The 27,240-nt window shown below is 38.8% G+C and overlaps 2 protein-coding genes across 2 annotated transcripts in view; one reads left to right on the top strand and one right to left on the bottom strand.

Moving 5' to 3' along the window:
* The window catches only part of LOC105735962 (uncharacterized), a 59,941-nt gene that overhangs the window by 27,824 nt on the left and 4,877 nt on the right, over positions 1-27,240 (top strand). Inside the window, exons 3-4 of the mRNA XM_086903061.1 lie at positions 5,404-5,495; positions 5,574-5,649. Coding sequence (XP_086759187.1) covers positions 5,404-5,495; positions 5,574-5,649 — 168 coding nt within the window. The remainder of the gene's footprint in view (positions 1-5,403; positions 5,496-5,573; positions 5,650-27,240) is intronic.
* msi (RNA-binding protein musashi) overlaps positions 1,080-27,240 on the bottom strand; it is a 114,191-nt gene continuing 88,030 nt past the window's right edge. The window contains exons 4-5 of the mRNA XM_086903062.1: positions 3,694-3,934; positions 1,080-2,093 (exon numbers count right to left, since the gene is read on the bottom strand). Coding sequence (XP_086759188.1) covers positions 1,218-2,093; positions 3,694-3,934 — 1,117 coding nt within the window. The 3' untranslated portion in view covers positions 1,080-1,217. The remainder of the gene's footprint in view (positions 2,094-3,693; positions 3,935-27,240) is intronic.

Consider the following 27,240-nt stretch of genomic DNA (forward strand, 5'->3'; position numbering starts at 1 on the left):
GTTCACGGCGTAACACATCCAATTTCTTTGCCCTCTATCTCATCTCTGTTTCTCATTCTATCCTCCCCTGTTTTATTGCTTCGTGATCGAGATCCTTGAGAGTGAGACGACGGTCACGAATCGACCGTCGATAATCGCTTAATTGATTAAGTAATTAATTACTGTACGAGGTGGGCGCGGTCGAACAAACGCCACGCGTATCGTGTTGGTGGAGGGTGTGCTAATCTAACTAGGAACCGAATGCGGTGAAAAACGCGAAGCGCGTGAAACGATAGAAATGGACGAAATAAAAAAGATATATATATATATCTATATATATATATATATATATATATATATATATATAAAAGGAATAAAAGTAAGAAGGAAACGAAAAAAAAAGGGGGAAAGAAAATTCGTAAACGAAGAGTGAACGAAGATGTGTATCGCAATAAAAATATGCTATGCGATCATTATTACGCGCGACTTTCTCTCTTTCACACATGCACACATGCGTATAATAATATTCTCCCAACTTTCTTCTCGCACTCAGGCTAATAATAAATTAATCGACAAGCGATATAATGACAAGTGGCAAACGTAAGAAGAATGACTTCGATTTCAGGGCATGGAAAACTCCCCTTCCATGCCCTGATGTTCAGACTCTGACACGCTTCCGAGTTCCCTCTCAAATTGTGTGACCGCTCTCTTCTCCTTTCCTTTACACCCCACCGCTTTCGACGTCTCATCCTTCTTCGACACCAAACAACACGTAACTCGAGAAGTCAGATGCCGTCTACTCGCGTCCAAAGCGGGGAAAAAAACGAGGAGGCGAGGTAGAGGTAGGGTAGGGGGGGGAGGGGTGTAGGCGGGGAGAATGGAAAAAAACGAAAAACGCGAAAAAAAAAGAAGAAAACACAAAAAAAAAAATCGATCGTGCGCATCATGATCATCAAGACAATCCGCCCGTTTGTACAAACGTGCACAGGAAGACTCTCCTCGCGAGGAGGGAAGGGAGGAGAAGGAAAAGGAGAAGGAGAAGGGAACCGAGAATCGTCCATCGAGACGAGATGAACGAGGAAGAGACAGCGGACACTTGGTCGGCGCCAACAAGATCGAAAGGGTCGCGCAACATATATAATACACATTCCTGTCGAAGTCGCGTGGCAAAATATTAGTCTCGAGGTAAGAAAAGCCGACCGTCGAGGCAACACCGCGAAACAACCGGCGCGTATCGTTTAAACGTACATGCCCATCCCGTACATGGAACCCCAGTCGACGCCCTGGAAGCTGGACATGTCGACGTTGGTGAGCGAGTAGCCTTGGTAGGGGTTGGCGGGCGCCGCAGCGGCCGCGGCCGCTGCCGCGGGGGTGGCGGCTGCCGCGGCGGCGGCGGCGGCGGCGGCCGCAGGCGGGGCCGGAGCGGGGGCCGGTGCTGCCGCGGCCGCGGCCGCGGCGACCGCCGCCGCCGGGATCGGATAGGGCGCGTATCGGTACGCGGAGAGGGCCGGGTAACTGCTGGCGAACAGTTTCCCGTATCCGGCCACGGCGTTCTGGACTTGGGCGGCCGCGGCCGCGGCCGCGGCCGCCTGCACTTGGGCCTGGGCCTGGGCCGCGACGATCTGCGAGGCCGCGGCGACCGGTAGGGGGGGCTGTGGCGCCAGCCTGACCCCAAGCGCACCCAACACCACCCTCTTGCCGAGGGTCAACGCGCCCGGTTGGACGGCCTCCTTCGGCTGGGCCTTTTTGCACTCGACCTTCTTGTTTTTGATGGTGTGGAAGTGGATCTCGCACACGCGGTCCACCACGTCCTCGTTCTCGAACGTGACGAATCCGAAGCCGCGGTGCCGCTTCGTCTGTTGGTCCATCAGCATCACCGTCTCCTCCACCTTGCCGAACTGGTTGAAGTAGGCCTTCACTTCGTCGCTGCTCGTGTCCTGGCTCACGCCACCTACGAAGATTTTCTTCGTCCGATTCGCCTGTTTCGCGCGATTCTTTGGCGTCGCGTGCTTCGGGTCGATCTTCTTCCCGTCCAACGTATGGATTGGACACTTCAGCACCTTGTCCACGCTACCGGGCTCGGCGAATGTGATGAAACCGAAGCCGCGACTACGCTGTAACCGAACAAGCCAGAACGGCCACGATGCACAACGGCTCTTCCAACTTCCTCGTCTCTCTCTCTCTCTCTCTCTCTCTCTCTCTCTCTCTCTCTCTCTTACATACATTCTTTCTTTTTCTCTCTCTCGTTCTTTATCGTTCATTCGTTCGTTCGTTCGCTCTTCCAGTCTTTCTCGTTCTCTTTTAATCGTTCCTTCTCAATCTTGCTTCCTTTCTCTCTCTCTCTCTCTCTTCCTTTCCTTTTTTGCTTTTCGCCAGTTCGCCTCGTGCAGTCTCGTTTTCGCACGCTTACGCCGTTTCCTTATATAACGATTGTTCCTTTTTTTTTTTTTTTTTTTTAAGCTTTCCGATAACCTGTCTAATAATTGATCATCATCGTGGTATCCGGTGATTTGACAATTATTAACCTGTTCGCTGCTTCGAAAGTTATTGACATCGATCAACGGTGACTCGAAGGACGTAGCGAGCAGGTTAATCGGTTTAAAACGCACGCGATCATCTTTTTGTTTTGCGTTTTTTTTCTGCAGCTTTGCTCTCCGAACGAGCATTTTTCATTTACCGTCGCGTTCTCTTTATATGTATATATATATATATGTGAATAAATATATATATTATAAAAAAAAAAAAAAAATTAAAAAAAAAAAACGTATCCTGTCTCGTTTATCTCGATATCGTACTCTGTATGTAAAATATAGGTACCATATAAAATCTCCTTTTATGTACAGTTAACTAAATACTACCAAACTACCGTTTACATGCAAGACTGTCCAAGCCAATGTAAGACAAACATTCTAGGATTACGTGAGACAAGGACTTCGAATAAATATAAGATTCAACTGAAGTTACGGTCGAGTTAATTGCATCGCTACCGAATACGATAATAATCTATTATGCCCACAGTCCTCGTTCGTGATCTCTTTCGAATCCCGAATATGCGAACGTATTTCTTTTTTTTTTTCTTTTCTTTTTTTTTTTTCTTTTTTTTTTTTTTTTAGAAACGAGCCTCTGCCTCTTTTCCACCTTTTACGTTTTAAATACATGTTTTAATACAATAAAATACCAAAAATACGCTTCTACTTCCTTTACACTGTCTCAGCAATTAGTTACATCGATTAGTACAACTTTCTCTCTACGATCTACTGTGTGAAGTCTCGTGCAAAAGTGGAAGGAAGAAACTGGTGCATCGAATCTCCTCGAGGCGAATTGCGTTTCGATCTTTCTTTTCTTTTTCTCTTTTTTCTTTTTTTTTTTCTTTTCTTTTTTCTCTTTTCTTTCTTTCTTTTTTTTTTTTTTTTTCCTTTTTTCTTACGCCCTCCCATCCCATCCCCGATCCCGAATTTTTCCCTTCGGCTCGGCCGATAACGCCGATGCGAACGATTTGACCTATCGAGGAGGAAATGGACAAAAAAATTTCAACGATTTTCGGTGGCCTGTCCGCGAGCACATCTCCCTTTATATTTTTTGAGAAAGGATACGAACGCTTTCCCCAGAAGTGAAAAAGAACTTTTATAATCATCGTTCGAGTTAAGAACCGGCGAAACGGGCCACCGATCGAGATGGACAAGCCGACGGAGAGCTTCCATCGAGTAAACCGACCTGTGTAACCGGATCCTTCATGATCAGGACATCGGTGACGGTACCGAACATGCCGAAGTACTCCCTGAGTTTCTCGCTACTGGTCTGCCAGGACAAGCCACCCACGAACAGTTTGCCGGGTGCTGGGTCGCCGCCATTCGGTGTACTCCTCCCGGAGCTGCCGGAATGGCTACCGTTTATAGGCACCAGAGCATTGTGAAAGTCGTGCTCGATCGCACCGTTCGCCGCCTCCATGCCGGCGCTGAAACATACATCGATTTGTCCATTGATTAGGCATTCTTCCTAGGTGATTAAATATGATTAAATAATAATTTGTTGGGATAGACAGAGGTTCGTTATTCACTTGTCTTTACAATCTAAATTACTTTTTCTTGGATACGTCCATAATTTCATATCCATAATTTGTTTATTTCGACGAAAAAGGGGAGAGGGGGGGAGGGGGAGAGAGAGAGAGAGAGAGAGAGAGAGAGAAGAAAGAGGATTTATCGTCAAAATTTTCCTCTTTTGCTCTCATTGTTTGAAAACTGGATAATTCTTATTTGTATTATATATAAGAACCTCGTAATACGACTACTTTAAATAATTCGAATAAATTATTCGTTTTATGAGAAAAATATCGATATAATATGATAATACATTTTTTTTCTTTTTCCAAGTTGTACACGGAGATCGAGTTTATCTATTAAAATGGAATCACATTATTTTTATTAAATTAATCGAAAAGAAAAAAAAAATTATTAATCTTTTGTTTAAAGTAAAAATGAATTATGAATTATCTTAGGGGAGATTGATTCGTTGATGCTCGAGAGTACGAATAACCAATGACTCGCTATACTTTTATGTAAAAAGATAAAGAAGGATACGTTCAATTATTAATTATAATTTTTAGGCAAAAGCGAAATTTTCACGAAGCTCATTTGATCTCGCAGACGATTAAATTTTGTTACAATAGCGTGAAACGAATGGAAATCGTAAACGAAACTCGATATCACTGTGTGTAATTAAAAACAAGTGAGATTTTAATTATTAGGGTAGAGAGAGAGCGGGTGGAAAAACGCTTTCCAGTGCAAGTGGATTTTCATTGTATCCGCGAGCGAACTTGCTCTGACCGAGCGCTTTCGCGTTTCCTTTTCACCACGCTTGTGCTATGCATCGCGCGGCATTACGTGAATTTACGTTTCAACATACTTCAAACGCGTTGCAATGTTTCAAATCAGACTCCTCGCACACATTTTTGTTTGGCACGCGCTAGCATCTCTTGTCTGTGAAATTTCATTAGTAATTATTTCGATGGAAGAAGGTATTGAAAATAGTAATTACTCGAGTCATTAGCCACTTTCAATTAATTCAATATTTATTTTAACATAATATGATATTACTGCGAGGGATCTATGAACGAATAATCGTTTTGATAAAACCAAAAACATTGACTTGATCAATTTTTCTTAGCTTATTTAGAGAGGGAAATGTATGAATTGTTATGTTATTTGAATTATAGGAAAAAGTAATTGCAGTAGGATCGAAAAATATTGATTTAAAAGAATTAATGTAAAATGGAAGAGCGTTGTAGATGGGAATATTTTATAAAAATATATAGCGTTATATTATTTAAAAAAAAAAAAAGAACATTGTATCATGATATATTTAAAAAATTTATCCTCATTAAAAATCAAATGATTGCAAGTATCATATTTTCTTTCTTCGTTTCAGATAATACCATTGTTAGTACTGAAAGCATGCGTGCTCTTAGCCATTCCTACCATAAGCTTTCACAGATTTTTTTTCACCAAAATTGAAATACAGTAAGTTTAATCAACACGTTGTAAATTAATTACATTCGAATCATCGAGATCGAGTAATCGTGAATTTTATTTACGCAGGATACGCGGCCATAGTCGTTACGAGATAACGTCTCCTCCAGGATTTTACGATCTACGAAATCCTCGAGTCCTCAAGGTAAGTGAAATCTTCTTTGATCGATCTCTTTTGTTTGATTATAAATACCGGAAAATCGAGTGTCGATTTGTGGAACGAAAATTGCTTCGAGGAGAAAAACAACTTTCAACAAACGCGGCTTTTATTTCACGCCTGAAAGGTTTAAATTCGATCGATAAGAAAGTGCGCGACATGTTTGTTTTACCAACGATCGATAAACATTTCGAATAGATAACGTAGTTTTCACGTGGGAAAGATAAAAATTGTTTGAAAATGCGATTGGTTTTAAAGTGTAAAAAGGATGAATTGGATAATGTCATTGCTCTTCATTATATAATTATCATTAATTCATAATTTTTATTGAATTACAAGCTTTAATTTGCGTCTACACTTGTTATGCATCTCTATACCATATCATTATTGTCGTATATATCAGTATAAGCGATAAACGTTGTTAACTATATATCAATATGGTTATAAAAGTTATAATGGTGTAATCGATAGAAAATGGAACTGTGCTATAATCTCACATTGTTTTAAATTATTTGGTATAAATTATCTCAACATACTAGTTACAAATTAAAATATGTAGTTTTAGATAATATTGAAAAACTGAGAATATAAAAAGATAAATGACTCGTGTCATTGTGATTCTCTTATCAAAGAAATAATGCATCCAAATAATAAGGAAAATCCATTAACCTGTAAATTCGAAAAATTAACTTGAAACTTTGGGATCATATAAAGTATGTATATACAGAATGTTAAAAAAATTCGTATGAGACTTTTGGAAGGTCGATTTTAGAGGTCAAAATAAACGCAAAAATATTGAAATTTATATATTCAAGTTATTAAGTTATTTCTTAAACAATTTGAGCTTGCATTAGACAAGACGATAAAAAAAAGATAGATTGAAACAGTTCTATCTTCATGATATCATGTTCTCTAATGAAAATTAAGCCTCGATCGATATTTTTATATACTTCTCTGTGTTTATCTTAGTCTTTAGAATTGATCTTTCAAAGATGTTCGTATATCGACATATCTTATATAATATGTAATTTTTTTTTTTTTTTTTTTTTACTATTTTATTAAATTCACTTTAAGAATTGAATATTGTTCAATTTCATTGAAAGTGAATGAACGAAGAATAAATTATGAAAACAATTATATTAATTAGTTGTTTTTTTATTTTATTTTTTAATTTATAAAACTATCAAAATCAATTGTTCAAGCGATTAAATAATATTATAAATAAAGATAATAATAATTTTTTTTTCAAAGTAATCGATGAATTCTATACATCTACATTGATCGTTTAATTTGTGAAATATCAAATTCGATTGAAACCAAAAAAGAGTGATAGATAGATTACAAGAGTAACAAAGACAAATATATAAAAATTTCTTTTCTAATTGAAAATCGTAATTACTTTCTAAATTGATATATATCATGTATTATCGCAGGACCCGAATATTCATCAGTAACAATATTTTTAGATTAAAAAAGAATCTCAGAGTTTAATCATTTTACAATATTTTATAATTTAACAGATTTTTTTTTTCCAATTCAATTAATTAAAATTCAAAATGAAAGATAAACTATTCCTAGCTCGATATTCAAGAAAATATTTTTATACACTTGAATTCTTCAGATTCAATTTGAAGGAGAAGAGAAATAAAACATTTATAGTTTACGTATCAATTTATTTCATCTCCTTATACTTTTATATAAACTTTTTACAAAAACCGGTAGACAACCCCTGATTCGAAGATCCAATTTCACCACATTTTATAATAAATTTCAATATCAACAAACAAAAACGCGTATTGAATATCTACATATACACATCTACATTTCCAATATTTTATAATTTTGACAAGGGATTGAAGATCTTTTTCCAACTTTGGACCGAAAGCTATCGCTCACCCCTCCTCTACTCCCTTGTTCCTCCCTTCTTCTTTCTACCACGCGTGCAATTGATATCTTTGCATTCCAATATACGCATCCTTATATTACTACAACATTTATAAAATTATATAAATCGTCATATATATATATATATTCCATTATTGAATATTTAACGCTCCTTTTCACCATCCTCGAAAAACCTCGAAATACAAAATCCTATCCTAATATAATAAATTCGATCGATCGCCCGATCCACGATCCTCTCTTCCATCAGAATTTGCTCGGACGAAAAGAGACGAGAGGGGTGCGCGCACGTACGTTGCTCCGATTCGGTTCTATCGCCGCGAGGGGGACGCGGTCTAAGAGTAGAAGCGGTCCCCGGGGGGTGGAGAGGCTCGTGGAAGGAAGAGAAGAAGAAGAAGAAGAAGAAGAAGAAGAAGAGACGTTGGTGCGTACACCTGCGAGGGGAGAAAGAAGAGGGTCGGAGACGAGCAGATTCTTCGCGATGCATCTGTCCAGAGGAATGGCTTCGACTCGACGAAGGTTTAAACATGATACGATAAAAAGGAACAAGGATATTTTTCGCGGGTTGTAATTGTAGAATTTTAAGAGGAGGAGGAGGAGGATGGAAAAGAGGAGGGGGGAATTGGCTGGAACGATAGGTCGATGGCGGTCGAGGAGCGAAGGATGGAAGGAGAAAGAGGAGTGGAAGCAAAGTGAAACGGGGCGAGCCATTCGGGGCGAGGGAGTCGGCCAGTGGGGGACGACAGGATGGGCAGAGAGCGGGGGTGGAGGGTGAGAGAACGCGCAGCTGGTGGATCAATACTCCCCTTCGTACTTCTCTCTCTCTCTCTCTCTCCCCCTTTCGCAATGTTCCACCCCTGCGGAACGTCTATCGAGATGCGACGCTGCTTTTTCTCTTTAGCCTCCGCATTAGCCGGCTTTCCCTTCCTTTCCTTCCTTCCTTCCTTCCTTCCTTCCTTCCAAGCCTTGCCGCCTTCTTACCCGATCCGAATTTCGATTTTTCTCTTCTTCCACTCGTTCTCGTGGGAAAAATTTCGAACGATATTTCTTTTCTCCCCTATTTTTCTCGTTCGACTCGAGAGATCTTTAATCAGAGAGGCTCGATTTCAACTTTTTCAAACCCCCTCTCCCCCCCTATTTTTAAAAAGTTACGAGAAGAGATCCGAGAACAAAGGCGTCTCCTCCTCCTCCTCCTCCCCCCCTCCCCCGTTATTCCGTGCAATTTTTATTTTCCACCCTTTTATTATTCGCGTCGCAATCCCGGCTCGCGTTACGTATCTCAATGAAACTATCTACACACGTTTCCACGTGTAACCAGGTTCATTGGCACTCTCGCCGGTCAAAGCAACTCTCCCTCCCTCCCTCCCTCCCACCCTCCCTCCCTCTCCCCTCCCCCCCTTTCTCTCTCTCTCTTCCCCTGGAAAAGCTTCTTTCCCCGATTATTCGCGATATCCCGCGATAATTAACCGTGACCTCGTCCTCGTCCCCCCTCCCCAACGACACGACGAGATCGTCATTGTCAAATCGTTCGAGATCGAAATTCTCTTCTCCTGGAAATTCAAAACTCGACGACGTCCTCCGTTCATCGGGAGGAGGAGGATCTGGGTACAACTGGTGGTCGAAGGCAGAGAATCGGGGCCAGCCATGACCCCGAAATTCATCAATTCGTCTTCTCGCGGGAGGAGGAGGAGGAGAGAATGGAAAATACACGCAACACCCGCAGGGTGCGAGTGCGAGCAGCAGCCCCCCCCCCCTCCCCGACGGCCCTCGGCAACGTCGAGGGTTACTTTCCTTCCTCCCTTTGCTCCGCCGCCCTTGTTCGGCCTGGGGCCGAGGCGCCCCCCTCCCTCGAGCCACGGAATATGCGCACGGCCACCCTTCGAGGGAAGGGGGGGGGAGGAGGGAGGGGGCTCGAGCCGCGGGAGGAGAGAGAGAGAGTGTGCTCGCGTGAGGGGAGGGACAGGGTGCGGAGGAGCCGTCGCCAGCGAGCGACGCAGTGCCGTCGGGACGCTCGACCGAGCGATATCACCCTCGGTCGCGAACGGTCGCAGACGCCGCCGCCGCCGCCGCCACCACCACCACTGCTACCCTCCGTTTTCCTGTATAGCCTGGAACACGAGAGGAGGCTCGCCGGTCATGCATCGCTTGCCGCGCGAACCGATCCAGCAGGGGGAGAGAGAGAGAGAGAGAGAGAGGGAGGGAGGGAGGGGCGGCGGGTGGCACGGTCGCGGCAATTTTTCGCGTCGAATATAATAATACCGTTTCGCTCCTCTGTTTTTCTTTAAGAAAAAACAGGGAGGAGGAGGACGAGGAGAAATGGAGGATTCGTTCGTTGGATTTGGAAGAGGAAGCTTCCTGGAGGAGGAAGCCGCCACGTCGCCGGGGATATTGTCTTGTCACAGCAGTACGCCTTTAAAGAGTTACTGGTGTGATGGGACATTGTCCTCGTCCCGTGGCCCTTCGTCGCTTCTTCTGTGCTTTTCTTTTCTTTTCTTTTCTATTTTTTTTTCTTTTTTTTTTTTTTCTTTTTTTGGATAGATCTATAAAAAGTGGAAGAAGGGGGAAAAGAGTGTTTCTGTCTTCGTATCCCCACGTATTTGTGCTTCGTGATTACGCATTCGTGATTATTAAGCCGGATGGTAAGAGGACGAAGAAGAAAGAAGAGGAGGAAAAAGAAGAAGAAGAAGAAGAGAAGATTTTGTGTCGAACGCGAGCAGGCGTTGTCTAATCGTAGGACCAGGTTACCACCGATACGTCGAAAGATGGAAGCTAAGACTGCTTGCTTGGCTAAGGTGTCTCTTAATTCTTGCCAGCGTGGATGCCACCACGGCGTTTCCGGTCGATAAGGCAGCTTGCGGGAGGTGCGGCTACGAATGGTTGATCGAACGAATGGTTTGGTTCGCGGAAAAAAGAGAGAGAGAGAGAGAGAGAGAGAGAGAGAGAGAGAGAGAGAGAGAGACGAACGAGAGGAGGAAGAGACGTGTATCGCGTTTAGGATCGATGTTACGTAAAAAAAAAAGGGAGGGCGGAGGGGAGGGGAGGGGAAGAATGAAAAAAGAAGTATTTCCGTCCAAATATATCTTCTTGTTCGCCCCCCTCTCCCCCCCCCTCCCCCCCAAAAAAAACAAGGAACAAGAATAAGAAGAAGATATGGAGGAGATTCGTCGAGGCACGAAAGGGCGATTTGGCGATTACAAGTGAAACGGAGAAATTTTGAACGGAGTTCGTATCGTGATGCCTGTATTGGCAAGATGGCGATGCCACAGTAATAACACGTTCGAGCCGTGATATAGTTTTAGCGTCCAAGTTGTGTTTTTCACCCCGACGTCGTGTCAACGTTCGTCGCCGATTCGATATATTCGTTTCAACCCTCTCTCCCCCCCCCTCCCCCCTTTCAAGGCCCTCGATTTCGAAGAGGGATTATCTATATATATATATATAATTTTCAGGAATATATACACGTGAAAGAAAAATGAGTGAATAATTATTATTTAACTCGACAAACTCGTCTCGTCTCGTCTCGTCTCGTCTCGTCGTCGAAAGAAGTGATATAACAATATAATTCCTCCGTTTCTGCGAGAGACTAGGGAGAATAATCGCCTTGCTTGGCCTAGTTCCCATGGAGGAGGGGAGGGGAAGGGAGGGAGGGAGGGGAGAGATGGGAGGAGGGGAGGGGAAAGGGGTGGGAGAGAAAAGAGGGAGGTGGATCATCGGTCCCCGCGTGTCCGACGCGGTCCCCGAAATATCCGCAATATCCGCGAAATTCATCGGCGAACAAATGGATCAGGCTTGTTTCCGTGGTGCACGCGAATTAAAGCGGCGCCACAGCAGCGAAGAACTCGAAGAACGGGGTCGATGAAAAGGTTAACGTCGGGTTTAGGTCGATCGTACACCGCCGGCCTTCTCTCTTTCCCTCCCACCCTCTAACCGACTCCCCCCTAGGTTGGCTGGTTTCCCTAGTTTCGATCAGAGCCTCTACAGAGCGGCGACGTTCGATCGGTGTTCGAATGACGTATACACACGTATACGTGCACACGCACGCACACTTGGCAATTCTCTCCTCTTCTTTCCGTCTCCTCGTTTCGTTACTTCGATTCATCAGACGCTGTAAACAAACAAAGTAGCAATGGCACAAGATTCTAACGATGAACCATCCACTCGTGCCTGCCGTTGATTGGAGAAGAGTCGTTAATCATTACGAATCCGAGAGGAATTCTAGGGAGAAAGGGCGGGAATCGCCGTCCAACGCCTCCTTTCGTAACATCTTCGATACTCGATTAACCATCGACCCCTCGAAACCATTCCATCTATTTCGAGAGCCTGGCGCTACTATTTCGAAAGACACCTGGATCGTCCGTAGGAAACAATGGAAGAGGGTCTCGATCGAGTCTATAGTTGGGGCATGCAGAGATCGCGATGAGAATTGATTAGCAGCCGTTGAATTAACGGGCGCGGCACGTTTGCACGATTCGAGAGAGAGAGAGAGCGAGCGTGAGCGAGCGTGAGCGAGAATGAGAGAGACTTGGTGGTCGTCGGAGTCGGATTTCAACGGTGGTGGTGGTTGTGGTGGTGGTTGTGGTGGTGGTGGTGGTGGTGGTGGTTGTGGTAGTGGTAGTGACAGTATTGGTGGTCGTGCTCTCCACGTAGATGCACGTGGAGACGGGAGAGCGATGGTGATTACTAGTGCTGGTGGTGGCTAGTGATGGTGTGGTAGTATGCCGGGTGAATGGGGTGGGTTGTCATTTAACCTTCCTCCCCGGTTAGTAGAGGGCACAGCCGCCAGGCGGCGACACGTTTGATCGTGAGGAAAATGAGGCACAGGAGGCAGGTATACCCCTTGGCTCGTTTTCACGAGGAGGTTGTGTCCAGGAGGGCCGTGGCTGCTTCCTACCTGAATCGGCGGACCAACATTTCCGTTCGAGAATCCTTCGAGCACGATCGATCGAAGGAATCCGTGGAAAAAAAAGAAAAACGAGAAGGCTACCAGAAGATAACAGAATACGCTCCGCCATATTCATCCCCCGTGAGAGACACCTTAGACGCAAGAGAAATCCCCATAGATGTGTAGAGCCTAGAGTTTACGCACCGTTTACGCGCAGATGTCGTTGTTGTGTAGACATTGTTACATAGATTAGATCATTTACGATATCCGTTTTAGATATATATATATACATTTGTGTTTATACATACACGTATATATAAAAATTTAACGAGAAATTATTTTCTTATTCTTCGCTTGTTATATCGATATGTACGAAGCGCGCGCGTCGATACACGTCTTTTCTCTCTCTCTCTCTCTCTTCATCTTTATTTATATTGTACGTGTTTACATTTTTTTATTTTTTTTTTTTTTTTCTTCCAAATCGAATCCAATTTTCTCGACGATTTACGACAACAATTTACGAGAGAATAGAACGAGAATAGAGATAGCAGATTCGAGAGAGCAATTTGCATGCATTGCGAACGCATCATCGTAAACTTTGTACGTTATACAAAAGTATATCATATCACTGCCTCTTATCGTATCGTATAGATGCACACGTAGAAGAATACATTTTGTATTATTAGATATATAAATACACACGCGAGAAAGGAAAATTTATCACCCTGCCTGCAAGGCTGATATATAATAATAATAATAATAACAACATACATGTAAGAAAGACAGTTAGAAGGGAGTCGTTTGAGAATAAATGATCGAAATTGCTTGGAATCACGAAATTGTTCGATCTCCGATTTTTCTTCTCGTTATACCCAGATACCCAGATAAACGCACGCGAGAACGTATCGAAGGAGCCTTCTTTTCTCAAAAGAAGCGCGATCAAACGAGGGGAGTGAGGGGGGAGGCGAGGAGGGGGGGGGGAGGGCGAATGACTCATTTGCAAGTAACACGCATAAACGTCCATTAAAATAATTGCAACGTGCCGTGATCGAAAGGATTAAGTGTCGCGCGTCACGAAACAACCCTTTGCTCGTTTCAATTCGCGGCGCTCCCTCTTTCCCTCTCCCTCTTTCGAACGAGAGAGAGAGAGAGAGAGAGAGGGAGGGAGGGCGGCTCAATTTATTTTAATTTGGACGGTATTAATTTTAATTAAGGTGCGCAATTAACACGTCGTCGCAGGAGATGAAAATAACCTCTCGCTTTAAAGACTTTCATGCCAAGTTCTTCAACAGGGGGAGGATGCATGGTTGGGGCCTAACCCTCGCTCCCTCTCTTTTCTACCCGCGGTTGTCACGTTCACACGTATATACATGTATCATCGTCTACGGGTCAAGTGTAGCGGTATTGCAACGCGTGGACGACCGTTCGAAAGTGGATATTTGCGATGTTTTAAACGTTGGATAATTAGATCGAAGAAGAACGTAGAGAAAGAGAGTATATAATAATTTGTGGAGTAAAAATAGAGGAGAAGAAAAAAGGGTGTAGAATTTCTAATTTGATTGAATATCGAATATGATACTTTTTTCCTTTTACCTCTCTCGGGATACCCTCTCCCTCCCCACCCCTCCTCTCTCTCTCTCTCTCTCTCACTCAGAGTTTTCTCTCCCTCGGTTTGTGTATCCAGCACCCATGTTATTGGATCAATACGCGCAGGGTTAGGTTCCAATTAATCCGCAGGGGGTGCCCTCGACAGACGGCCTATGGAAAACACCGTACCCTCTTCCTACGTTAAACCTAAACCCGCAAACACTGTGTGTATCGACAGTAATTCTGACATCTACGTCGGTCGAAAAAAAAGTTTTCGAAATTTTTTAGCCGTGAAATTTTGATTATTAAGCCAATCTCGTGATTCAATCGGATATAATTGTTACACGAAGAAGAATTTTTTTTTTTTTTTTTTTGTTAGAAGAATTCTCGAAGTGCTTTTGGAAGATTGGAATTTCATAATTCGAAAAAGTTTTCGAAATTTTTTAGCTTTAAAAAGGAACGTGTGCTTTTGATTATGTGAAATAAATCAATTTCACGATTTAATCGGATATAATTGCTACACGATGTGGTCGAAAATTAATAAAAAACGAAAATTACAAAGTTTGATCAAAGTGTTCTTGTTGAAGAAGAATAGAAGACGAAAGTTGTCAAGAGTCGTTTTCTTTTTTGTTAGAAGAAGTGCTTTTCAACTTCTTGAGATTGTGTTGTTACGTACACTATTGACTAAAAAGTTAATACCTTGCAAAAGTTAGGTTAGAATTTCTTGAAAAGATTAATGATGCAAACGCGAATAAAATTCTTAATTATCATTTACCTCCTATTATATAATAATCAAATCGTTATTAAAATTATTACATTATTAAAAATTGCAAATTTTCGATTAAAAAATTGAGAATGATGAATTAAAAAACACCTTGTCCTTGCAAAATAAATTAATTAAAAATTTTACAATATTCGAAACGAAGAAGAAACGATCAAAATCGTAAGGGATGTTGGAGAACTCTCGTTGGCAATTTCCTTTCCCCTCCTCCACCTCCTCGATTCCTCCCGATTTTCATTTCACTTCGACCCCACCGTCAACCCTTTCCAACGGTTATCCAAAGTCTGGGATATGATCGGTAACGACACGACGACGAGAGAGCAAAGTTGATCGCGTGTTGCTCGAATAGGAGAGGAGCTCCTCTTCGTGGCATCGATGGCAAACTCTTCTATCTAGGCCAACCCTTGTTACTCGAGAAACTCATCAACTCCATCGGTTTCGAAGACTAACGAGCAGACCTACATGGAGTTCGAGTTTCATCGTGCTCTACGAACGTTCCTCGTCGTGGCGACCGAGGAGAGAAAAATCTCGAAGATCTTCTTTTTCGAGTTGGATTTTGGTTTGGATCGCAATTATCCGAGATTAAGATTGTACAATGTTCGTTGTAACAAGATCCTTCCTTTACAGGATTAAGAAGGAAGAGTTAGTTTTTGACGAGAGAAGTATTTCATTGATTAAAAAAACTGAATTCGAATATTTCTTGAAATTCTATCTATAAGTATTCGTCCAGATGCATACTGTTATTTGTTTAAAATATAAGATATATGTTGTTATAAAATTTTCGTATGAAAGAATTATCATTGATATATTTGGTATATTTATTGTAAAAAGTGTGTTAGTGAAATTAAGAGTTGGTTCGATTGTTTTTCGAACAATTTTTTTTTTTTTTAATTTATAACTTGCATGTTATAACTGAATTAAATCGTGCAATTATCTCTGTGTCCAAGTTATGTATGTGTGAAATTGGATTGTCACTTGGTGGTTGTTAAGTTGCATTCAATTAACATAATTATCAAAGAACTTTTGTCATCAAAGCACGGCAATTCAATTGTGATAAAATATGGTGTAAAAGGGAAATGGAATGTGTGCTTATCGTTGAATAACGTTTAACACAGAGAGCCCCGTAATTTCATGCGGTTATTGTATTTTGTCTATTTGAGACGTGGCTGTATTTGCACTTAATTAATCGCCTTTCCGCGGCACAATTTCATGGGGACAAATTTTTTCTTCGTTGATCAATCAAACAAACCATGGATACAAATGTAAAAGCTGGCAATCATTGATTATCCGATTATATGAGAATCAAATTAAATTATATGAATTAATTCTTCTATTTATCAGAAGTGAGCACAAGTACTACAAGTATTCGTCTTATTTGATGTTTATCGATAATTGATCGATAAAAATGTACATACAAGTGGTTAAAGAGCTATGCTCGTTATTAAATAAATCTATATTGATGATTAAACTATTTAAGGTTGCAAAATTATTTAGAAAAAAATAATTCACTTATTCTATCCAGAAAGGGTGGAAGATATTTTTTAAAATAAAGTAATACATAAACATTCTAGAAAAGAAAAGAAAGAAAGAAAAACAAATTGAATAAAAGATCGTGAAAAGTTTTGATTATTTTACAGATTAGTTTATCATTAACTTATCAAAAGATAGAGCAGAAAACCAGTGAAATAAGTTTGTCGATAGTTGGTAACAGAAAATTCTGTAATACCGAGAATATACTGCCTTACCGACTTGCTCGATTTACCATGCAAGAAGCAAGGTTCGTATCGCGAATAATTCTAACTTTATCCACAACTTGTTTCAAAATAAATAGGAAATTCAAATAATATAATTGATTGACAAATTTGCTGAAAATTTTACGGTGATCAAACTGTATCTGTAATCCGTGTGTGTTTGATCGATTGTTTGATCCAAGAAACACGATTCCAAGATACTTTGATCGTTTCAAAGAATATGAACTTGCTCGCTTGAATACTAATATCCTATGAAAAAGATTCTATCGCATCGTTTCATTTTAAGATTACAGAACACGAACAGTAACGCATTAAGCCATCTTGTTACTTATAATTATTCTAAGAGAGAAGAACATGTTTGCCACGACGAAGACCACCATCACTCTAATTCCTCTTTTTTTTATTTTTTTTTTCTCTTATACAAATATTGTTTATATATTTCCAATCTGATTTTTCCATAGAAGTATTCCCTGCTCGATAAAACTCTTTTCCATGAAAATTTTCTCGAAAACCTAAAGTCTTCGATAAAAAATACCCACAAATGCAAATTCGATTTACGCAACAATCAACTTACGATCGTTTTTCAAGATCGAAATTCATAATAATGATTCGATTTTTAATTCAGCGTATAATTTAAAATTTTTATCGTACACGAAAAATGATAAAAACAATTTCTACACCAATGTTCGACCGATTAAATTATTACACCTCCCCAATCGTTATATATCGCATTCACATCGAGGAAACGTTTGATTGAACACTGTTGTTGCATATACACGAGAATCGCATTTGCATCCTCTATGCGTTACACGATTCGCGGCGTTTACAACCAGATTTCTCTTCTTCTTCATTCGAGAAACGTCGCTAATCACGAATCTCGCTCGATCTACACGAAGAGACGAGGAGTACAAGATCGTCACGCCTGTTCTTCCCCACGCATGATCTCGTTTCCTCTTTATCTCGCGTAAAATCGAAAAGGATTTCCCTTCGACACGATGCAACGTGACAAGATCAGAGGTGGCTCTCCGCTTAATCGCCAATCTCGAAACCAGCACTCCTCTCAATCACGGAGGCGCGCGTTATCGCGCCGATCTTCCTATCCAACGCTCCCTCCCTCTCACGATCGTCAACCCCTTTTGAAACACTAGAGGAGATTTTTCTTGGCGCGCAGTCGATTCTGAGAGAATCATCGTCAAAAAAAAAAAAGAAAGAAAGAAAGAACGTACTCGACATCAATTATCGAACTGAATTGCTTGGCGTTTCTAGTTTGCTCGACACATTTCGTTACGAGGTGCTTCGTCACAATTTAATTCGATAAAGCTATGGATTGGGATGTTAGATTTTAAGAAATGTGTGTATTTTGTTAAGATATTCTTTGTTCGAGAGTCTTGGAGTATTTATTTGAAAATTTGAAAAAATTGATTTGTTACGAGATTATTAATGTGTTCGAAATTTTATTAAAAAAATATATAGAAGAAAAAGTAAAAATATGAGGTACTTTTTTCTTTTGTATTTTGATTTAAAAAAATCAAAAAGAGAGACAACTGAATGAAAAATCAAACAAACGAGTGAGAAAATTTTATATAAAATATGGCATATAAGTGTTGTAAATAACTTAAGAAAACTGTAAATTTTTTATTCGAGAAAACATTAAGTAATTGAATTCGCAATTCATTTTAGTTCTTCAAGCCTTCAAAATCTAACTTCTTATTTATTCATAAAATTTCAATCCATCAAGTCCGTTATTAATTTTTACACATACTATAATCTAAAAAACGCAATATATATTTCATATTCTCGTCTAAATTGATAAAAATAATCCTAGAACAAGTTTCTTTCATTTCTTTTGAAATGACAAACCAAAATAAACTTCTTTAATATATACAAAATCTTCTTACATGAAGAAACGAAAAGGAAACATTAATAAACAAGAGCGACTGAATAATGCGAAAGGTCGTCGTAACATTCATTTTATTTTGTCTTGAATTCTTTTTTTTATTTTAACAAACGAAGACATTTTAAATAGGAAAAAACCATAAAACCACAGTATAAAATTAAGATTAAACGTAAATGAAAATAAATATACCAATAATTATCATTCTTTCATACTTATGTATTTTGAGAAATATATATTCACATTTCAATGATAAAAGAATAAATTTGAATAAAAAAAAAAAAAAAAATCTTGTGCAGTATTAAATTTTAATCACTGTGTTAACGATTTCATTATTGTCTAGAAATTACGTTATCTATTTATTTCTATATCTAAATTAACGTCTCTCGTGTTTCTCTTCGTTATCTCTTCTACTAATTAAACTCTTCACAATTTATACTATTATATACTTTTATTAAAAGTATATACTTTTATTCAAACAAGTTTTAATATATAAAAATAACTGGCTAACAAAGTTGTCTAACAAACTACAATAATAACGTTATAACACTTTATTAAATCGCGTCGGATTTCAGTAAAATATCTATGAATATCAGAGATCTTTTTTCACGCGCGTAATATTTTTTTCTCTCTCTCTCTCGAGAGAGAGAGAGACCGCAAATGGCGGTCGATCACAAATGATCGTCGTCGTGACAGGGAATGTGCTAATCGATTTTTTATTATCATTGCGAATATAGAAGTGCGTATGCTCGTTTCATTCACGTCAGTTTAATCGTCCCCACCGTTATGAGATTTTTCACAGCGTCGAAGAGGTTCGATTCGCGCAATAAAACGCGCGAGGCTATTCTCCTCGTGGCAATCGATACGGAAATTTGTTGCGTATCGATGACAAACTCCGTTGAAAAAACATTGGTGTACATACCTTTCAATTACGCGAGAACAATACGGTTCGGGGAATAAAGTCGACAATTTTTCGTTGGATTAAATCGGTTATTCAACAACACGTGCAAAAAAATATTATTCAAACGCGTTTCGAAAGTAAGAGTCAACGATTACCCGAAATAAGATTAAAATATTTTTTTATTTTTTCTAATTTAGAAGACAATATTGCTTAAATTTTTTATACTGTAAGTAAATTCTAACGAAATATTATATTATACAGTTTGTCTAATGAATTTTAATAAACTTGAAATTTGTTGTTAGGTTAGGTTAGATTAGATTAAATTCTCTCTCTGTAATATTTTCATTCACGAGTTATTGATTGCAAGATGATTCATTCGTGACTTTTTTTATCGATAAAAAAACAATTGAGAAGGAGAATCAGAGAGAGAGAGAGAGAGGAGGGAGAGAGAAATTAATTTAAAGAAAATGATCGATATGTATTAAAGCTTGTCTTAACGTGTAATTTAACCCTGTAACGAGTTCCATACAAACAGATTGGATAAGAGTCAATTATTTTCTGATCGTAACCACACAACCAACCGTTGGCTTTAATTAGGAGAAATTAAAGCGATACCAATCCAACATTCGCTGCCGGTTGACAAACCGAATAAAATCCGCTGATCCAGAATAGGCAAAGGGGAACCGGTTTCATCGGTTACCAAAGTTGGTCAACCACATCGATTTATAACCGTTCTTATCGATCTTCTCGTGCTTCCATCACTCGTGTCACGATAACTGATCGAATTTTTGTGACTTATTTTTCATGACTAAGCACAATTCAAACGATTATATTCACATTGATATTATGAATTTATATACGACTACTAATCGTATAACCTTCAAATTAATACGAAAGAAATTTTGATTAAAGCGCATTATTATTTATAAAGTTTGCATAAAGAAAAATTAATTACGTTCAAATTTAGTTTATATTCAACCGGACATATATATATATATACGCATAAATTTTGCTACCTATCGCGAAATGAAAGGTGAGAGACGCGATGTAAGTCATCATCTACTTCCGATACTGGTTATATCTAACGGTTGTCTAGCGATCTAGATTCGTCCAGGACGAGGTTATGTTTTTCTCGTCTTGTATTTCAACGCATGCTTCGAGCTGCTTCGCTAAACGATTATCCTACTTTGGAACGAAGAATTAAGATAATGGAGAATGAGAGAAAGGCGAAAAAGCGAAGAAGCAAAAAAAGTTTGCCTATGAATTTGCGAGCAATGGAGAAAGAGAATCGTAAAAGAGGAGAGAAGAAAGGCATAGAAAGGGTGTATGAGAAAAAGAGAGAGAGAGAGAGAGAGAGAGTGGAAAAGTAGGACTGCCAGAAAACTGATCTTCTCGTGAAATGTTTGCATATCGAGTAAATACGCGATGTTTGTTACGAACGGGATCGAATGGAAGAGCTGAAACTGCATAGCTAGATGAACGAAATAATTCGAGATATTAAAATCGTTGATTGCGAAATATCGGAATATTTAAAAAAAAAAAACGTCCAGATAAACAAAAATCGTCCGGATATTTCACTGAGACATCATCTTCGAAGATTTCGATTGATTGATCGTCTTTCGGTTATTTTCGGCTAACGTCGGTAAATCAGCCGAAAGTTACCGAAAGACGGAATTTACCGAAGCTAGCCGAAAATAACCGAAAGACTATCGCCTTTCGCATTGAGACTACGTATTACGAATATACGTAACTTTTATTTCTTCCAATACTTTTTACTTTTTACCATTTGGACATGTTCATATTTAAAACAAGAATCCTGATAAAGTACAAAAATAGCTATCGACGGTCCGCAGCCCTTTCCGATTGCCTTTCTCTCTTTACCTGAGCAGCATTGATCAGAGAGTTTCGGTAATTAGGGACTCACGAGAGACAATATACCGGGTCCCGGTCACCGTCGCTCCGTTGTTCGTGCTCGCACCTGGTGGTCCAACGTCGGTTCACCAGGACCGGCGACCAGGATTCGTACCTGCATCCTTGAAAAAAAGAGAGACGGAACAGGGGTTCTCGGGTGAAAAGGCTCGTGCTCGGTCTCGTGTGTAGCCCGGCTCGTTGTTGCTCTGCGCCTTTGTCTCTCTAACTCATTTTCCCCTCTTTCCTCTGATCCTCTTCTCCGAGAAGAGTCGTGGAAAGCCTGCGAAAATCGTCGATGCTTGTTTTCGTTCCGAAAGAAAGTGATACAACAGACTCGAGAAATTAGGAATGGATTGGAAGAAAAATGGTGATTGAGGACAGGGAGGAGGAATATGAGGAGAGAGGGGGGGAAGGGAGGGAGGGGGTCAAAGGTACACGTGATCGGGCTTAAAGGAGACAAATATCGGTCGAGAGAAGGGTATTTCGTCATTTTAAACTCGTTCTGACTTATTACGCGATCTCTCGAACCGTTTGAGAATACAGCAAGATCGTTCGACTGCTCGTGTAAAAACTAATAATTATTATGCCTTCTAAAACCAGGGGAACGGGAAATGTATTGCTCGATCTTAGAGATCTTAATAACAATGGTGGTTAATCTATGATTATCGGTGGCACGACAATATACAATTTATAAGACAAACATTCCTTTGGCGTTTGGAGAGCGGTGTTAGAAAAAATAGGGATGAGTGATAAAATCTAACAACGAGTAATAAATAACAATAATATTAATGTACATCGATATATAGATAGATAATACTAAGACACTACTCGATTTATATATATGTATATATATATGTGTATATATATATATATTTATATGACATTGAATTAATGAAATCGAAAGAAAGAAGAAAAGAAAAAGTGAGGAAGAAAAAAATAAATAAACAATTGCTCTAATTTATATACAATATATATATATATATGTACACAAAGTGTTAATACATTCGTGAAACATTTTTATTGGATCTAATTCTAAGAGATTAAAAATTACAAAACGAAAGTTGATACAATATAAAAATATTGGTTAAGTTATTAAGTTTATTTATATCGAGATACGAGCGACTGAAGTTTCCATTAGATAAAGCGAGATATCCTCTCTCTCTCGCTTCATTTAACTTCACTTAAGTCTCAACCAACATTTTTATATACCAATTTTTCCGTTTCTTTTTTATCTTTAAAATTAATCCTCTATCCCACGAATATATTAATATCTAATACATATGTATTTTATGGATATATATATATATAGAAGCGACAAAATGTTTTCTATGACAAATCTGCCGCATTACCAGATATGTATAAATAATATGTCGTCGCACTAAATTACGAATAAAGGATTCTCGCAGGTTAAAACGAATATTTCAACTACAAGCGATATTTATATATATATATACATATATATGTAAAAACATGTATTTTATATATATATATATATTTACGTATATACGATCTACAAACAGTGATTGTAAACCGAAGCTTGTGATCGTTAGATGGCTGTTACTATGCACAAATAAACGCATTTTTGCATCTATGTCGATCGCTATGATTAATTTGCAACGCCAGCAACCCCCATTACAAACTAACCTATTTTCTAACCTATGAGGAAAGAGGGTACACACACTATCGAGATCAATTAGTCATTTTTTTTTTTTTTTCTAAACACAAGCCCACAAGTAGATTTTAAAAAACGATACACATGTGTTGTTTGTTGTACGATCATCAAATCATTTCGTTGCATTAAATTAACCCTTTTGCCAATACTTCGAATTCCTTTTTTTTTTTATTCACATTGTTAATCAATTTTACAGAAAATTACTCGAATCTAAAATGTAGTTTTTGTTTATTGTTGGCACAAGGGTTAATTTTAAAAATGTAAATCTTTTTAAAAAAGAATAAATTGTCGTTTGATATTTTCTTGTATTATTAAATAATTAATTATTTTGAATGTTTTAGGAATGAAATCATTTTTATTCAAACATGTGCACGCTTATTTCAATTCAATTTTGCTTGCAAAGATTTCTTGTAAAAAAGTTCACAAAAAAAAAAAAAAAAATCACATTTTATACCAGAACGTGTGTTTAATACAATGTTTAAACAATATCGATATTCTCTTCCACATGCCTAGATAAATAACTAAATTTGAGTGTACAATTTTTGCAAATATTTAACCGCGGAGTTATAAATACTTCGCGTTTTTATTAATAAATAGACAAATATAAAAAAAAAAAATTCGAAAAAAAACTCGAAGATCAAACTCGTTTCGTAAATAAATATTTCAATAATAAAATCTACTAGAAAAAAACGTTTATATAATTTTTTTGAACTAATAATCGATATTTCGAATTTTTATGTTTTCAATCTCATTCATTCATTCGTTCACTTTTTATGAATCGCATAGCATAAAACGCGAAACTAAAATACCAAACGGACAATGATTCTTTTTCATCGATATATCATTTATCAATTATTAAAATTATATACTGATTCAAAAAAAAAAAAAAAAAATTGATAGATACAATAGGATTGAATCATCATCACACTCTAAAAAACTCATCAAATTTTACATATCGAAGTATCTTCTTCCATGTCTACTATCATAGCTGGTAAAATCATTAGAATATTAGAACGTAGAAACAACAGAAAATTCGCGTGGAAATGGATTGACACGAGATTCCAAAATCATCCATATTTTCGTCCAACGTTGGCGAGTTGGTGCGCGAACGAAGTGAAAAAAAAAAAAAAAAAGCAAAGAAAAAGGGGGGGAAAAACGAGGGACCCAAGAGGCTGCTTCTGGATGACCCTGTTGCTTCAAGGTTGAGAGGAGTGCCTCGAGAAAGGCACAAGAGAGCTCGGTGATCTCTCTTGAAAACAGACCACCTTGTGTACACTGGCGACTAAACAGAGAGAAAAAGAGAGAGAGAGAGAGACAGATTCAAGAGAAAAAAAAAAAAAAAAAAGAAAGAAAAGAAAGAAGTGACGTTAAGTCAGATTAAGCAAGAAGGATTATTATTCACGATTCTCGAAGATGCAGAGATGTTGCCTAGCTTCTCGCGGAAAAGCTGATGATTATTTTGAAAGAGGAGGTTAGATAAGCGAGCTATAAAATCGCTTCCTGCGAGAATCAAGGCCGGTCGAATCATCAACCAACCCCTTTCTGCGCCTTCTCCTCTTCCGGCCTTTTCTCTCGATGAATCGAGAGGATATCGAGAACAATGCGCGTGGAAACCTACGCTCTCCTCGGCCCACGTTGATCTCGTGGGCGTAGTAGATGCAGCTCCATTAAACACAGTCGAATAACAGGAGAGAAGAAGAGGATCTCCTCGGTTTGGCTGTGTTTGGGGGACGCTAATATCGTCGATAATGATTTGTGGGGAAATTGGAATGAAACGAATGAATCTTTGGAAATAAATGACAACTTTTCTGAAGTGAAACCAATTCTAAGTGAAACGTAATGAATAAGTTAATATTATTCGGTTTGGTTATTTTGTTTTATTTCAATGGAGTCGGCAAGGAAATGATAAGTAATGATCTCGACGAGAAGATATTGGGTGATTTGGAGGGAGGGATAATTGGAACAGTTCTCTTTTTTAATAATAAATGAAATATAAAAGAACGGGTGAAAATTAATTTAATTTTTTTAAGTATTGAAATTTTATGTTACATTAATTAATGTAATTTTTTATGACAAGAAAAATCCATGAGTTTATAAATTCGAATTTTTATTCGAATTTTATGAAACAACAAAGTTTCATAAAACATTCGATTTTTATTACATTTTATTTACACGTGTAAAAATTACACGTGTTAATAAATTTTCTTTTTTTTTTCTGTTAATAATTGAGAATTAGTTTCATTAGCGTAATGAATAATAAATAATGCGTGATTCTATTTAAAGAAAAACTTTTATACATCTTCATCACATCTGTCAAAACGATTATGTTAAATTATTTTGAAATCCTTTTAATTTTTATCTTGAAAATTATCGAGTAATCTTTTGTTATATACAGTTGTTCTCAAACGAGAGAGAGAGAGAGAGAGAGAGAGAGAGAGAGAGAGAGAGAGAGAGAGATTCCAAAATTTGTAACAATAATTATCAGGACGATATTAATGTAATGTTATACCGTGTTGCATAATTAATTAATTAATCAATTGAAATGGATAATTAATTAATCAATTGTTCACGTAGCGTAAATTCGATCGTTTGAGCGAGCCAATTACTAGAAATCATTAGTTTCGAAGGTATGTTATAAAGGTCCAACCTTTATGTGTTAGAACCAACGTGAAATATTAGAAATGGCGAAAAAAAATTTCCAATACAATGGATGGCAATGTAAACGTAACAAAATACGTTTACCAATTACTCCTCGATCGATGGAAGAAAATTCAATCACAATCACGTCTTCCTCGTGATTTGACTAAGAAAACGTATTCCCTCTCTCGTCGTGAATTAACGAGCGTGCGTTTCGTTGCATTCGTTCTTAACGAGTTTCCGCACGTGCAACGAATTAACGAGCAACCTTTCATCCCAATGCCGATTTCCTGCAGCGTTACATCAGATTCCTTTTGTTGTATCGAGTTGTATATTGATCTTCATGCATTCGGGTTTGTGTCGAATTTGATAGTTTATTCAAGAAGCAGTAACAAATAGTTGTAACAATAAACATTTCATAGATAAAAGATGCACAAGTATGTTCGAAAGAGTGTTACTTTAATATCGTTTCGAAAATGTAATGTTTAAGAAATGGTGATATTTTTTTTCTCTTTCTGTAATAAATAGAATTAATAAAAAAAATTTTTTACTTCGGAAGGATATATATAAAATTTTCCTATTATTATCCAAAGTCAAAAAACGTCGACTCGCGACGCTTGAAAAAATAAAAAAAAAAAAAAAATATCGTCCGGCAATGTTTGAAAAAGCGGAAAACATCGATTTAAATCACTCAACGTCAAAGTATAAAGTATAAAACGTGCTAATTACACGTTTCGATTACAAAATTTCTTAAAAAGTTAATTAAAATCGAATAATTCTTCTTTACGAAAGGATCGCGCCGCAAAGTTCACGATACATTGTCTCTTCTTAATTAAATTAATCTTCAATCTCTTCTCTACCAATCAGATTAGTTAGAAATATCAATAATACAATAATATTCCAAAAGCCAATAACTCCACACTCTCCTCTTGCCTTCGAAAGATATAAAAAAAAAAAAAAAAAATAACATCCCCTCTTAATCGCGTTTTACGAAAAGGGAGTAGGAGTAGAATTTCATCCTCAGCATCCTCTCATCATCCCTCGCCCTCCACCAAGAAGTCGTGGAGCGGTTCTTCCACGTGCGTGGAAACGGCATGCAAAAGGACTGCGCGAACGAGCGCAGTATTGCAGATCTGTTGCAAACCCTCCTCTCCCCTCCTCTCCCACGCGCAGCTCGCAAAATCCCACCCCTCGACGTTGGCTCTTGAGAGACCAGCCGGCAAACTCCGCTCCTCCACTCTCTGCCTCCCCCCTCGAGGCGCCTTTTCCACCGTCTCCGCCACAGCCGACACCCTCTCCCTCCGCTAGCCAACCCCCGACGAACCTATCTTCCCTGGTCAATAACCTCGGTGTGCCGCGACATAATCGGCCGCTATCGCGTCTCCGATCAACGTTCTTCTTGTTTGGGGGAGGGGAGGGGACGCACACGCTTCGAGCCTAATTTTCGATTACGGTTGTGGATCAACCAATTTCAAATTCGTTCTTTGTGAACACATAGAGACACGTTTGGACGAAAGGATACAGATAGATGGAAAATTGCACGTTCATATGTATCTTGTTGACAAATCTTAACTTGGGAAAGAAATTGCGAGTGAACGTGATTTGGATTGATTTTGCAAGAGGCGAGGCGAGAAAAAGGAAAGAAAAGGTATCATCGTTTG

This window comes from Apis florea, unplaced genomic scaffold (assembly GCF_048593485.1).
Source record: "Apis florea isolate Af1SG1 unplaced genomic scaffold, ASM4859348v1 contig_2274_pilon, whole genome shotgun sequence".
NCBI lineage: Eukaryota > Metazoa > Arthropoda > Insecta > Hymenoptera > Apidae > Apis > Apis florea.